This window comes from Peromyscus leucopus, chromosome 3 (genome assembly GCF_004664715.2).
Source record: "Peromyscus leucopus breed LL Stock chromosome 3, UCI_PerLeu_2.1, whole genome shotgun sequence".
Classification (NCBI taxonomy): domain Eukaryota; kingdom Metazoa; phylum Chordata; class Mammalia; order Rodentia; family Cricetidae; genus Peromyscus; species Peromyscus leucopus.
Window position 1 is genome coordinate 127,703,834 of NC_051065.1, and position 15,084 is coordinate 127,718,917.

General features: G+C 45.3%; 1 protein-coding gene and 1 pseudogene across 2 annotated transcripts in view; both read right to left on the bottom strand.

Annotated features, from left to right (window-relative positions):
* The window catches only part of Sspn (sarcospan), a 38,712-nt gene extending 30,194 nt beyond the window's left edge, over positions 1-8,518 (bottom strand). The window contains exon 1 of one of the 2 annotated variants that reach the window (XM_028891639.2): positions 8,182-8,518. In XM_028891639.2, coding sequence (XP_028747472.1) covers positions 8,182-8,379 — 198 coding nt within the window. In that variant the 5' untranslated portion in view covers positions 8,380-8,518. The other variant, XM_028891640.2, reaches the window with a different exon arrangement.
* Positions 8,382-15,084, bottom strand: part of LOC119087727 — a 298,948-nt pseudogene continuing 292,245 nt past the window's right edge.

Consider the following 15,084-nt stretch of genomic DNA (forward strand, 5'->3'; position numbering starts at 1 on the left):
CAACGCTTAATGATTTTCAAAAATTGTTGAGAGATATTAACTGGCTATAGCCCACAATTGGATTGACAACTCAAGAACTAAGTAATTTATTTCAAATCTTACAAGGTGATAAGGACTTAAATAGTATAAGAAAATTATCAGCTGAGGATGAGAGAGAATTGGCTTTGGTAGAAAAGAAATTACAGGATGCACATGTGGATCATTTGGATCCAGAGCTTGATTGCATTCTGGTTATTTTACCCTCTACACATTCTCCTACAGGAATTCTAATGCAGAGAGAAGAAAATATCTTAGAATGGATATTTTTACCACATAAACAGAGTAAAAAAATTAAAGACCTATGTAGAAATTTTTCTGTATTGATTCTGAAAGGAAAATTAAGATTGTGGCAATTGGCAGGAATAGACCCAGTGGAAATTATAGTGTCTTTTACTAACACTGAAATTTCCTCATTATGGGCAGAAAATGAACATTGGCAAAGAGGTTGCAATTTTTTTTTTTTTTTTGGAGAAATTAGCTACAAATATCACAAAAGCAAGAAACTTCATTTTATAAAGAGAACTACTTAGATTCTTCCTCACATTGTATGGGGAACACCAATTTCTGGAGCATCTGCATTCTATAGTGATACAAACAAATCAGAAAATGCAGCATAAGTCAGGATATGGGGTTGGGGATTTAGCTCAGTGGTAGAGTGCTTGCCTAGCTAGTGCAAGGCCCTGGGTTCGATCCTCAGCTCCAAAAAAAAAGTCAGGAAATGTAAGTGGCTCAAAGCCCTTATGATTCTGTTCAAAAATCAGAATTATATGCTATTCTAACGGTATTATTAGATTTTCCCAAACCTCTTAATATAGTTACTGACTCTCAATATGCAGAAAGAGTTGTTTTACATATTGAAATGGCTGAACTTATTCCAGATGATTCAGAATTAACTTTGTTATTTATTAAACTACAAGAAATAATCAGAAATAGAAATCATCCCTTGTATATAACATATATCAGATCCCATATAGGTCTAACAGGCCCTCTAACATAAGGTAAGGATGAAATTGATCAGCTATTGGTAGAAAATGTGCTAGAAGCCTCAGAATTTCCTTAGAAACACCATGTTAATAGCAAATGTTTGAACCAAATTGACACACATGCATGGCATGTACACACACACACACACACACACACACACACACACACACACCATGAAAACTAGAGGAATATAGTAAACTAAAAAGCCCATGACATCTTGAGACCACATCTAGCTCCACATTCTTTATGATTAGCATTTCAGATTGACATGTTCTAGGCTTCCAAAACGAACTGCATTTTTCAGTGAAATGGTACCTACTTCAAGTCCAGTGACTAATTTTCATTCTCATCCTGAAGTTACATCAAGATTTGTAGGCTGGAGTCTTTGGCGTGGCCTGCATGCATTCCTTTAATGCTGATGTGCTTTCTCAGGGCACAGCACCAGCTTGCCTGCATGCATCCTTTTAATGTTGATGTGCTGTCTCCATCTGGGGCACAGCACCAGCAAGCAGGGCTGAGTAGACAACAATCTTAATAGAAATGGCAAGGATAGCACTGTGGTGGTGGGGGGTGGGCGAGAGAACCCAAACATCTCCTCAGAGCAAGCTAGAAGTAGACAGCGTAGGAGAAATCTGTGAATGGCTAGACCGAAAATTAGAGATTTACCTTATTGTTCCCTCACAGGGGGCCTAAGAGCATCAGTGCATCAACTGCAGAAGTCATTTCTTCTAGTCACAGAAATGCAAAATAAGTCAAGTGAATTCATTTCTTTTGTGGTTGTTGTTACTAGTTTTTTTTTAAGATTTATTTTATTTGTGTGTGTGTGTGTGTGTGTGTGTGTGTGTGTGTGTGTGTGTATGCAGATGTATATGCAGGTACCTGAGGAGGCCAGAAGAGGTCATCAGATCTCCTGGATCTGGAAGTACAGGCAGTTGTGAACTACCTGATGTGGGTGCTGAGAACTAAACTCTGGTCCTCTGGAAGATTAGCAAGCCATGTCATCTCTCCAGCCTCAAGCCACTTTAACACATCTTGGAAATCATGAGTCAGTGTTCTGAACACTCCTGGAGCCCTGAGCCAGAATGCGGCAACGACAACACACTACTGTTACTTTAGAGTCTGCTCAAATACTCTGCATTTCAATATCCAGCTCTATTACTTTAAAATGGGCATATATAAGTTCAGGCAGAAGCTCCAGGTAACCCCAAGTTTGAGAGAAATAGATTTCAATGTGATGTGTTATATATTAGGACACACACAACAGCCCCGTGGATAGGGAGTTCAATAATACATTACTTTCTTTTCTTTTGGTTAACCCCAAAAGCGGATGTGCTGGAATTACTCTTATAAAAACATCAAAACTCAGATGATTCATGTGGACATCTCAAAGATATTTCTGGAGATTAACCTCTAGGTAAACTTCTGAGTGGAATATATCCACAAGTGAATGGTTTTTAGCTCTCCTCATTATTGAAGGGAGTGTCTAGAAATCTGGGCTATCATGGGGCTAGATGCAGAGGTAAAACTTCCCCCACACAATTTTGGGCATCTTATGATTTTGTGCAATCCTAATCTTTGCAGTGGGTAGCTGTTCCAGCTTTGACCTAGAAGTACTACCCCCAGTGAGACTTCTGGTAATGGTCACATCTACCTATGACCTGCCCCTGAGGTGGGGCGAGACAGGAGCCCTTAAGACCCAAGATCCGGATGTGCCAGCTCTCTTGGTTCCTGGTGATCCTGGATGCTGGATGGTAGATCAAGCAGAGTTCTTCAGAGAACCCAGCTAGACTGCACCTCACCTCTCCCGGATCCTGTAACCAACCCCTTTACTAGCTGTAAGTTACCCTCACCCCAAATAAACCTCTTTTCTAACTATGGAGTTAAAGTTAAAGTTAAGGCAACTAAGGAGTTGCCTTAATAAATCCCCCAATAAAACTTGCTCTTCTTTCCTAAAATTCTCAAATATTCCATGCTATTTTCATAAACTCATTAAAATTTTTATATTTGATGTGAGAATTTCACATGGCTATCAAGTTATTTTCTTGATATCTGTTATATATGCTCCACAGGGATTGAATTGGCCCTGTAATTATTATTCCTTCTAGCAACCCTGTGACAATCGTATAATAAAAACTATCACCCAGTGGTACTCCAGGTGCTAGACTGGGTTTGGGAACACATATTAAAGTCTCAATATGAAAAATAATGAATATTACACAATGTGTTTCTAAAAATATTATTCCAGATTTAATTTTTCGAATCTCAAGACTCCTGTGTGGAAACTGACAGTACCTTTGGCTTCCTGACTTGATAAAGAGTCTATGAAAACCAGCGCCAAAACTTCTGCTCTTCCGGCCTTTCCTCATGACCATGGTGGAGCTCCTTGGCTAGATCAGGCGTCTAGCTGTCTCTAGCTGTAAATCGTAAGAAATAACTACACTTCAGTCTGACTTGTGATGTGTTCTAGATTTACTTGCAAATTTCTCAGTAAATTCTCACAAAGCGGGTGCTTGCAATTCTCTCTTAAAATAACTAGTCATCTTTCTCTTCCGTGATGTCAAGTCTTAGCCAGTTTTGAAACAACCAAATATACCTGCATTTCTAATCCCTTGGAGAAATTTGAAATTGAAATACTGAAATTTGAAAGAAATATTGAAATTTTTTGTGTGTGCATATGTTTTGAGACAGGGTGTCACTGTGTTGTCTAGATTGGCCTGGAACTTGCAATCCTCCTGCCTCAACCTCCTGAGTGCTGGGATTACTGCCATGTACCACCATTCCCTGTTCTTGAACTTGTTCTTGAAATACCCAACAGGACTTAAAATCATGACATGTTTATATGGTGAGTTTCAAGACTAGTCTTGAATACAGGAAACACGGTTCCCTTTCTTAAGTCCTTGTCTTAAACTCTCTGATATGGTTAATAATATGACACAAGCCGGGCGGTGGTGGCGCACGCCTTTAATCCCAGCACTCGGGAGGCAAAGCCAGGCGGATCTCTGTGAGTTCGAGGCCAGCCTGGGCTAACAAGTGAGCTCCAGGAAAGGCGCAAAGCTACACAGAGAAACCCTGTCTCGAAAAACCAAAAAAAAAAAAATAATAATAATAATATGACACAAATCTGAGTTTGGATTCCGGCGGGCAGGATATGGGGATGATGGAGGGGCTGCAAGTGGGAAGCTAAAGAACAGAGCAGGAGGCAGGGCAGGGTGTGGCTGCGCCCACCTGCAATTCCAGCCCTCAGGAGGCAGAGGCAGGAAGCTCAGAGTAAGTTCTTATCAGCCCAGCCTGCTAGGTGACTACAGGCCAGCTGGGTCCTAGATACAAGAACATCTCACCGTCCTCGGGGGAGGTGAGAAGGGAGAGCGGACGCTGATATTGCCTTCAGGACTGAGATGCCAACGGAAATAAATCACGGCCGGGGACTCTCTGAGCTGTAATGGCTTTGGAAACACTGGTGTGGGTTAATTTTCTAATGGGCACTATTCATTACTGTCAGGTGTGGAAAGTGCTCAGTCCATCAGCAGTTGGCGATACCCCCAGCTGCAGGAACGCATTTTAGACTCCTGCAGACACCCCTAACAAATGTTACTAAACAGAAAAATAAGCCCAAGTTTAAACATACAAGACATCTTCTCAGTTAGAACTGCACTCACTGAATTCCCAGTCGTGGATTCCTTCTCTGGCATAAGAAGAGCTGAAATGGCTTGGGGCGTGGAGCCCCGAAGATCGGGAGTTCAAGGCCAGCTACATAAAGTTAGCTACGTAAAGTTCCTACATGAGACCCTGTCTTGAAAACCAAACATAAAATTAAAATCTAGATCAGTGATCTGGTCAAACAATAAATAGGAAAAGAACACATCGAGAATGAACGTCTCTCTCCTAGGTGCTTCGCCCACAGCCCCGTTTGTCCTCAGAGAGACTGCTTCTCTTCTTATTGCCATTGTGATTTACAACCTCTGCCATCTACAAGGACTCTGAGCTGAGGTCATGGTCTCCACTGCAGCTCCATTCAACATCTTCCCTTCCTGTACAGAAATCTCAGGCCGCTGAAGTATGAAGAGTGGCCTCACGTTTATGGACAGTCACAGTGGAGGAGAGGTAGGAGATAGCCTAGATGGTCTCCCACCATCCCACTGGACTGAAATCTCTGAACATAAATCACCCAGGGCCTCTTTAGTACAAGGTCTGAGCAAGTCACAGAGGCACTGGTCAAAGAGAAGCCACCTGTGTGGGTTCACCCAAGATATCCAAGCTGTACTGAGGAAATGCTAACACCCAAACCTCAGGTTAGCAGGACAGCAGATTCTGAAAACTGAAGGCAATCCTTATGCGAAGAGGCAGCCTGAATAAATAAAAGAATGGAGCACACACAGCTGAGGACCTGCATTCCGGAAGTGGGTGTGGCTCTGTTCAGCCATGGATTTGGTGGCAATGAGCCTTTTACTCAGGGTCCCCTAGGATATACCAGACTAGACTCCATGTCCTGGAGGAAAATGACCCCTGAGAGGTGCCCCCTTTCACACTAATTTTTATCAATCTGCAGAGATGCAGAACGTCCTGGGCTAATGCCATATTGGTGAGATTGCTAAACAGTGACTGGGAACGGAGAAAGGTGACATGGTCAAACTGATCCGTGAAACACAGCAATTCAGGACTCTTCTGCCACCCTGGGGATGAACCTTGAAGACCACCACCATCGGCGACTGTTCCCAAAAGCTGAAGCATGGTGCATCACCACCTGTTAGCTATGGGCTGGCACTGTGCTGAAGGTTTCATTGATCTGTTGATTGCTCAGGGTGACCCTAAGGGGTAAGACTTACTTACTATACTATCAATAAAGAAGTAGGAGCCAGGGCTGGGGAGACGCTCAGGGTAAAGTGCCTGGTGCACAATCATGTGGATCTGAGTCCAGAGCCCCAGCGCCCAAGTAAAAAGAGGTGTGGTTCCAAGTGTCTGTGACCTCACCATGGCATGAGCAGAGACAGGAGATGGGGGGAGGTAAGTTTGGGGTCAGTGAGAGACATTGTCTCAAAAAAGAGGTGGAGAGTGATTGAGGAAGACATCATAGTGTTGCCCTCTGACATCCACAGGTCTATGTGCATGCCCTCCCTGACACATATGTATGTGCACATGAACACAGTCACACACACACACACACACACACACACACACACACACACACACACACACGATCCCCAAACCCCAAAATTTGAAACCTAGAGACAGACATTAACTAATTTGCCCACAGTTATCCCACAAATAATGTTTGAGCCGGGACTCAACACCAGGTGTGGTGTTTACACACCTGCCCTTCACCATCTGCCTCCTGCCTCTCCCTCCCTGACAGCCTGGAAGAATGCCCTGAGACCAACCACAGACAGTGTGGTCAAGCAAGGACAGGGTCCCTGTGTCTGAGAGACAGGGATACACTGCCCACAGCCCTCATCCTGCCCAGATGAGATGTGCCCCCCACCTGGCTTCTCAGAGATCCCATCAGTGGGTTGTGGACATGTGTGCTAGGTGCTCTGACTACCCAGATTCTCTGTTGAAAGAAAACTCAAGCAGTGCCACATGCTATGGGTGGACTTGAAATGAATCCTAGGCTATAGGGAAGAAACGAGAAAAGAGAGTCCCCTGCTGTGTGCCAGGCTCTCCATGCCACACCCAGGGAGCCATCAGGGACAGCAAACCACACAGGATCTTTTGATTCCCGAAGTTTCAGGGTTTCTGAATCATGCCTTGAACATTAAAACATGGTTTGTCCCCCAACCGAATTCATTTCTTTGGAACTGGTCTTCTTGAAGTTGAAATAAAAGCTGGTCCTCAAAACCAGCTTCATTCCCTACTCTTCCTTTTGTCTCACCTTCAAGGACAGATATTTCCCCCAGAGGATGTTGACAGCCATCGAGGAGACTAAAATATCCAGTATGTCTAACTGAGAAGTTATTTTTAAAATCATTTGGCTTAGAAAACTCCAATCATGATAATTTCAAGGGAATTCTCGGGACACAAATTAAACGTTTTAAATTACTCTTCAAAGATTTGTGAGTTCGAATAATCTTAATTTAAAAATATCTGCACCCATGCATATGTATCAGGAGTCTCTGAGTTCTGTACCATACAACATTATGTTGGGGTTTCCTTGTGTGGTCAGCAACGACACACACATACAACGCACCGGCACCGTGAGATGGACCGCAGAAGGGCCGGGGCCCATCTCCCCTGACGGCCACTTTCACCTTTTGGGCCTGAGGGTGTTATTTACCTTGTTAGTGGGCTTCCTCGTGTCCAGAGAGGCGTAACAGTCCTCACTGTTTCATGCATCAACTGAAACACCCTGTCTGGGAGTGTAGTACTGGCTTTAGATAACGTGGTATTAAAATAGCAAGCCAGAATCCACTACAGAGATGCCAGCCTGGCTGTCTCATGACCTTGGGCGGGGCCAGCCCGGCTTCTCTAACTTGAGGACTATTCCCTAAGAGCGGACGTACAAACTAAAGATAAAATCTCCGGCAGGGCAGGCACACAGTAGGTATTCAGTAAGCTGCATCTGTTTCACCTTAAAGAATTCGCACACCAACTCAAGGCACTGGGTGCCCACTAGTACGGTCCCAAACACATTTCTGCCGCAGCCAGAAGAGCTCCAGCCCCCCTTACACTGTGTGGATTGGGGCTGCACTTGCTGTATTCTCGGCCCTGCCTGAGAACACGGTTTCAGGAAGCCTGCAGGGCACTGGAGCTTAACAAAACCAGTGTGTCTGCTCCAAGATCGGGTTTTCCTACCCTGCCTTTCCCAAGAAGAGCTTCACTTTGTGCTTCTCAGGCAGCCAGGCCTGGGCAATGGGACAAGGACCAAGGCACACAGGTGCCTCCGCAGTTGTCTTTAAGGCTGTGCAAGATGACCACAGGGCCTCTGGAGCTCCAGCAGATTGAGAGTCAGGGCCTGGGGAGGAGCGAGAAGCCTCAGGCAGGAGAAGGCCAGAATCCTGCATCCAGCCTCGCTGCGGGGAGCCCAAGTGTGCCCACAGTCAGTCTCCAAGCAGTTAGGGGTGCAGCTGGGGTGGGGGTGGGGGCGCATGCAGCTGGGTTAGTCTCCACTCGGCCACGCGGCTTGGCATGCCCGCTGGCGCTTAGGCAGAACAGACTCATGCTTACAATGATCCCAGCCCAGAACGGAGTGTCTCTGACTAGCAGGGAGGGGCTGATGCTCGCCATGAGGAAGCCCAGCACGGTCACCGCGATGCCCAGCGCCAGCTGCAGCAGCGCCAGCAGCAGCGGGAAGCGGCAGCCGCAGCAGGTCCGTGCCTCCTCGTCCACGCGCTCCTGCGCCCCGGGGCTCGGCTTGCGCCCCATGTTCAGGCCGGTGGTGGCTGCGGTGGCTGCGCCTGGGCCGCGGCTGGGCCTGCCTGGTCTGCAGCTGGGGCTGAGCAAATGTGGAAAACACTCTCAGGCCACAGTGGCCGAGGGGGACTCGAGGGGGGTCGCCAACTGCCAACGCGTAGGGACCCGGAGCCTAGGGCCCCTGTGATGGGAATGCCAGCCCGCTGTGCGTTTTGGTTTCCAGGACCTGCAAGGCAAGGTGATGAATGCTGAAACCGCTGGTGTTTAATCAGTAGATCACTGAACACAAAAATGGGCTCGGCTGCACTAACAGCTGTGAAGAAGTCACTGCCAAAAGTTAAATTATGTTTTTTTCTAAATCTGTAATCCAACAAGGGAGGGAGAGAGGAAGAAAGGAAGGAGCAGAGGAAGAAAAATTAAGAAAATGGTAAAGAAAAAAAGGAAGGGAAGAGAAAAGAAAAACCTTTTTTTCCCCTCTCACTGAGGTGCTTTTTATTGCCGGTGCTTTTTATTGATCTGAGTTTGCTCTCCAGACCCACAGTGGAAAGAGAAAACTGAATCCGAAAAGTTGAATCCCTGACCTCTCACACATGTGACTCACACATCATACACACGCTCACACTCCATAATGATAATGATTGATTAAAATTTAACGGTGGAATAATTGTTCGAGAGCGGTTGGGCTGATGGTTTGTTTTCGAAGGCTCTTCGTCCCCATTTGTAGGTCGTGACGGTCTCCTGCAGCCCAGGCTGGGTTCAACCTTGCTGGACATCCAGAGATGACCTTGAATTCTTACTCCTCCTACCTCTACCTCTCCAATGCTGGGTGGGATTACAGGTGTGCACCACCACACCCAGCCCCCGGATTTCAAAGCTATTATAATAGTGTCTATGAGGCCCCAGTGAGTCTTCACATTTTGTCTGAAGGTCTAGGGGTGTTGACGACTCTTGATAGAGATGCACAGTTGCATCCAGGTAACATATAAGAGCTGCTTCTAGCACCTGCAATGTGCCAGGACAGGTAGCTACAGATCTGGTCCCCACCAGAAGGCACCGAACAGATGGGTAATTCTGGTTATTCCTATTTATGCATACCTTCATGCAGCAGCATTTGGGACAAACTACAGTGTGAAACCACTAAGAAATAGTCCCTCTTTGGGGGTGGGAATTTAGACTTCCTTTTGTATGGTCACTTTAACATTCGGAAACTTTATTCAAGAGGAAATTATGTTTCCAAGATGTTAATAAATAAATGATGCCCACTCCTAGGTTGGTTGAGATGGCCAAGCCTAGCTTCCTGCTGCCCCCTCAGAATTCCAAGCTAATTGCAGCCTGCTGCTTGCACACAGAGGCGCTTACCCAGTGAGCCTCGGCACTTGCCTTACCGTCTCTATACACCAGTGAGAAAAATATGGTTCGGAGATTAAGGCAGTCAGGTAGAGGCAGAACCCGAAACACACATTCAGTCACTGCCACACTCACCAGGGGACGGCGCGGCACAGGAAGTCTACCATCAGTGTTGGGGTCACAGAACCATGAGGATTTCCAGAAGAAACAGACAAAAGCTACTATTAATATAGAACATGATTCCCACTGACAAGGACAGCCCAGCGCGGGGGGGGGGGGGGGGGGGAACAAAAACGCTTGGTCTTTCTATGTAAATCTGATAACAAATCACAGGGAGTCAGCAAACTATCTGTGACTAGTCATTTGTTCCTGTAGCATAGCTCCTAGCTGGGCCTGGTGGCACAGGCCCATATCCCCGATACCGCAGAGACGGAGCAGGTGGGCTGTAAGTTCCAGGCTGGGGTGAAGGGAGTGTGGAGAACTCTGCAGAGAAGAGTCAAATGCATGCTTGTCCCAGGCACTGTCACTGTCACGTTAGCGTTTCTATTGCTGTGATAAGACATGGCCAAAAGCAATCTGGGGAGGAAAGAGTTCATTTCATCCAACAACTTTCAGGTCACAGTCCATCACGGGGGCAGTCGGGCAGCAGCTGAAGAAGAAGCCATGGACAGACGCTGATTCCGGCTTGCTCCCCATGGCTTGCTCAGGTTGCACTTTTTTTTATTTTAAGAGCACTCAGGACCACCTGCCCAGTGAGCTGCCCGACCCCACATCAGTCATTAGTCAAGAAATGCCCCCACAGGCTTGTCCACAGGCCAGTCTATGAGGCATTGTCTCAACTGAGGCTCCCTCTTCACAGACGACCTTAGCTTGTGTCAAGTTGACAAAAAACTAAGCAACACATCCCTGGGGCTGAAGAAATGGCTCAGAGGCTGAAGCACCTGCCGCTCTTGCAGAGGACGTGGGTTCAACCCCAGCACCCATATTGAGCATCTCACACCCATTTTTAACTCCAGCTCCAGGATTGGGTGCCCGTTTCTGTCCCCCATGGGCACTGCACGTACAAGGCACACACACATACATGCAGGCAAAGCACTTGTGCACATGACATAAAAGTAAATAAATGTGTGGAGCCACCTCTCCCTGAAGGGACAGCGCAAAAAGAAAATAACCAATGGTTAATAGAAGTATTAAGCTGTAGTAAAATTTTTCTCTTGTTATGGCTTGAATCTAAATGTCCCTCAAGTGTCCATGTGCCAAAGACACTGTCACTTACCTCAGGCACTATTGGGAGACGTGAAGACTTAGGGAAGGGGGCGGAGTGGGAGGAAGTCATGTCCCTGGGGCATGCTTGGAGTGGATACTGGACCCCTGCCCCTTCCTCTGTCTTGAGGGAAACTGTTTCTGCCATCACCGGTTCTTGTGGTGATAGACAATGTCACCACAGACTCACAGACCCAAAGCCACGGGGCCAAGTGACCATGGACTGAGGCCTCTGACACCGTGAGCAAGATTAAACCTTGGCTCCTTTTCAGTTGGTTTTGTTGCCTTTTTCCCCTTTCAAGGAGATGTTTCTGTATGTTTGTGTGCTGAGGAGGAAGGTGATAAAGATGTCGCTGTGTGTGTGAACAGGGGATGGTAATGATCAGGCAAGTTGTCTGAAGTAGGAGAATCTCTGCAGGGGAGAGACAAGAGGAAGACCCTAAGGCAGAATGCCGCTGAGCCTGTAGGGGTGGTAGGTAAGCTGTTGAGAAAGCTCTTGCCTTTGGGAATCTTCTAGAATGTGCATACAATCAATGCAGCATCAATATTTTCCTTTAAATAATATAGACTTTAAATATAGGACGACTGTATTTCCAGGCTCTAGCCTACAATACATTTTATCGTTTATCTTATAATCATGTAAGTTCTAATGTATAATACATCATTTTTTCAAAATTTTCTCTGGAAACGAAACTCCACTAATAGCCACAGCAGCAGTAATGCCTGGGAGATACACATGCTGGTCGGGGCTAGAAACTGTCTTACATAATATGTATTCAAGTGGGAATTTCCCAAGATGGGATCAGTGGATTGCTCTGGTCCTTTTTTTATTTTAACTTATGACTAAAGCCTGCAACTTTAATCTAAATTCTCTTTCTTTCTACTTATATTTTGAGCTGAAAGACTTGGGGGTTTGATTGTACAGATTTAATTTATATGTACCTAAGCAGTTGTTCATGCCAAGGGAATGTTCCTCTGTGTACAGACTTCCTGTCATTGTAACGGGGTGGTGAGATAATCTGTGATGTAGGGTGCCAGCCACGCGTCCCTCTTAGTGATATTTGGCTCCATATTACCCACTGGAACCCTGCCCCTTCTCAACTCAGTGTGAGGGAAACTGTATGTTCTCTTCTGATTTTTTTGTATGTGTACATGTGCATGTGTGTGCACAGGTGCAAGTGCAGTGGCACTAGTAGATTCACAAGCATGTGGAGGCCAGACTTCCATGCTGGGTGCTACCTCAGTCACTTTTCAGGACAGGATCTCTCACTGACCCTGGAGCTCCCAGGCTCAGCCAGGCTCTGATCCTCTTGTTTTGGCCTCCCCAGGGCCAGGATTCTCGGCACACCAAGTTGTGTCTGGTGTTGAAATGTGGGTGCTGGGGACTGAACTCGGGTCCTCGGGCTTGCATGGCAAGCACTCTCCCAACCGAGCCATCTCCCTACCCTGTCAAAATGCATCTATAAATCCTAACTGTGATCTCTAATATTGCCAATATAAACATGTCTTCAAAATCTTTGACTACACATTTTATCTGTTGGCTATAAGTATGATTATCATAGATGACTAATTATTAATCTACTTAATTATTCATTCTCCCATCCAAGTACTAACCAGGCCTGACCCTGCTTAGTTTCCGAGATCAGACGAGATCAGTGCATTCAGGGTAGTATGGCCATAGACCTATTTAATTATTCATTCTAATCTAAATGAGTTACATAAACATAATACCTCAAACAAGAATAGAAATATATATATAGTATAACAAAATTAAGTTTAAACTTGTATCAATAAACTAAAAGCTATACCAATGTAAAACATTTTAAACAAGTTGTTGCTCTTTAAAAGTAGGTTTATTAATCTACTCTTTTATCCTATCATCTCTATATTCTATATATCTATATCATATCCCCCTTTTCTTTTTTAGAAAGAGATCGCATTTTTTTTTTTTTTTCGAGACAGGGTTTCGCTGTGTAGTTTTGCGCCTTTCCTGGAGCTCACTTGGTAGCCCAGGCTGGCCTCGAACTCACAGAGATCCGCCTGGCTCTGCCTCCAGAGTGCTGGGATTAAAGGCGTGCGCCACCACCGCCTGGCTGCGAGATCGCATTTATAATCAACCTGTTTTAAATAAAAATATTGTTTTTTTTCTGTCTCACACCAGAGGGCTCTTTTGATTTGGGACACAAGAATCTCTTAACCTTTTCTTTTTCTTTTTTCTTTTTAGCAATATGCCTGGGTTTAGAGAGAGTGAGCCAATTCCATCTCTAAAGCCAGCTTGGTATATTTGGGAATTTGGGCGTAGTTTCTCTTACTACTTCCTGCTGGAAGGGGGCGCTGTACCTTATGGGGACACAAAGAAAATTTTAGGATTATGGAGTAGTCTATGAGGGTGTACTGTCTGAGCCAATTGCCTTGAAATGATTTTGGATGTTGGATCATCTGGGCCATGGTGTCATTGGAGACCTTTCAGGGGGTCTTGGCTGGTCAAACCTGATGTATCTTAATCTGGAACAAATCCATAACCTCTGGCTTTCTGTGGAAACAAAATCAGAGCCTCTTTTCCAAAGCAACATATCCTTATATCCAAATTTTGAAGTCAAGGTACCTTTAAAATATACATTTTGGCATAACTCAACAGCTTTTATAATCAATTTTTTTTTCAGTTATGAATATCAAAGAGAACATAATCCAGATTCTCTGTGTGGTAGCCATCTTTACATGGCTTATTTTTTATATTACCTTGAGCCTATTGCTTTAAACTGCAGCATTCTAAGACTGAAACAGCACTGTGGCTGCTGGCTCCACCCACTTCAGCTTCCCAACATGGTGGTGGTATGTTTTTTGTCAGCTCTGGGAACCATCAACTCTCAGAAATAGTGGGTCTATGTTTCTATCAAAGCAGCATGTAGCCCAGAAACCTCTTTTTTTTTTTTAATAGCAAAGGCTAAATCCACCACACAGCAGCAGCGTAATGTGACCACTTGTAGATGCCTTATTCCCAACATACTGCAGGTCAAGTGCAAATGCCAGGGACCCGCCAGTAGCTCAAACCCACATTTTGCAGCATCTAGCTGCTGTATGAGACATGAAGCAGGAACCTGTTTTTGGCTCTGTTTAGAATTGGTTATTAAATATTCTCAGGTTTAAGGTGGAAACTCGAGCTGTTGGGCACCATTTGTAGCTGGAGTTTTCTCTCTGGGTCCTGCCAAGCCCCAGCAGTCCGAATAAACACACAGACACTTACATTGTTTATAAACTGTATGGCCGTGACAGGCTTCTTGCTAACTGTTCTTATATCTTAAATTAATCCATTTCTATAAATCTATACCTTGCCACGTGGCTCATGGCTTACCAGCATCTTCACATGTTGCTTGTCCTGGCGGCGCCTGGCAGTGTCTCCCTCTGCCTTCCTGTTCCCTCAATTCTCCTCTCTGTTAGTCCCGCCTATACTTCCTGTCTGGCTACTGGCCAATCAGTGTTTATTTATACAGAGCGATATCCACAGCACTTCATTGTCAAGCTAAGTAAATTTAGAGTCCCTAGAATACACAGCTTTTGGAACATCTGTGCGGGGGGAGGGGGGGTGTTATTGAGTAGGAAGGATCCACCCTGAGTGTGGAATCCTGAATTCCATGGACTGGGGTCTCAGATGGAATAAAAAAGAAGAAAGGGGTTGAGCACAAGCATCCCTTCTGCCTCCTAACTGGACACAGTGTGACCAGCTGCCCACATTCCTGCCTCCACAAATTTCCCACCATGATGGACTACACCCCCAAACTATGAGAAACTAAACACATCTTCCTGTTGTCGTTGTCAGACACTTTGACACAAATGAAAAAGAACTAACATGCGAACAGTGAAGCAGAGATAGCCAAACTCAGCAGGAGAACATTCACATTTCTCTAACATTTTACCTCTAAAATAGTATTGTGTTAGAGACATCACTGTTTTGAGACCTAAGATCTTTCCTATCTCTCTTTATGTCAAGAAACAACCTATCCCATCTTGGCATCATCTTGAGGAGCACTCATGGCCCAAGAACTGGGGCCTCAGCTTGATAAACCACAAATCGGGGTACCCTGCCCACTCCCCTGGGATCAAGGAGTG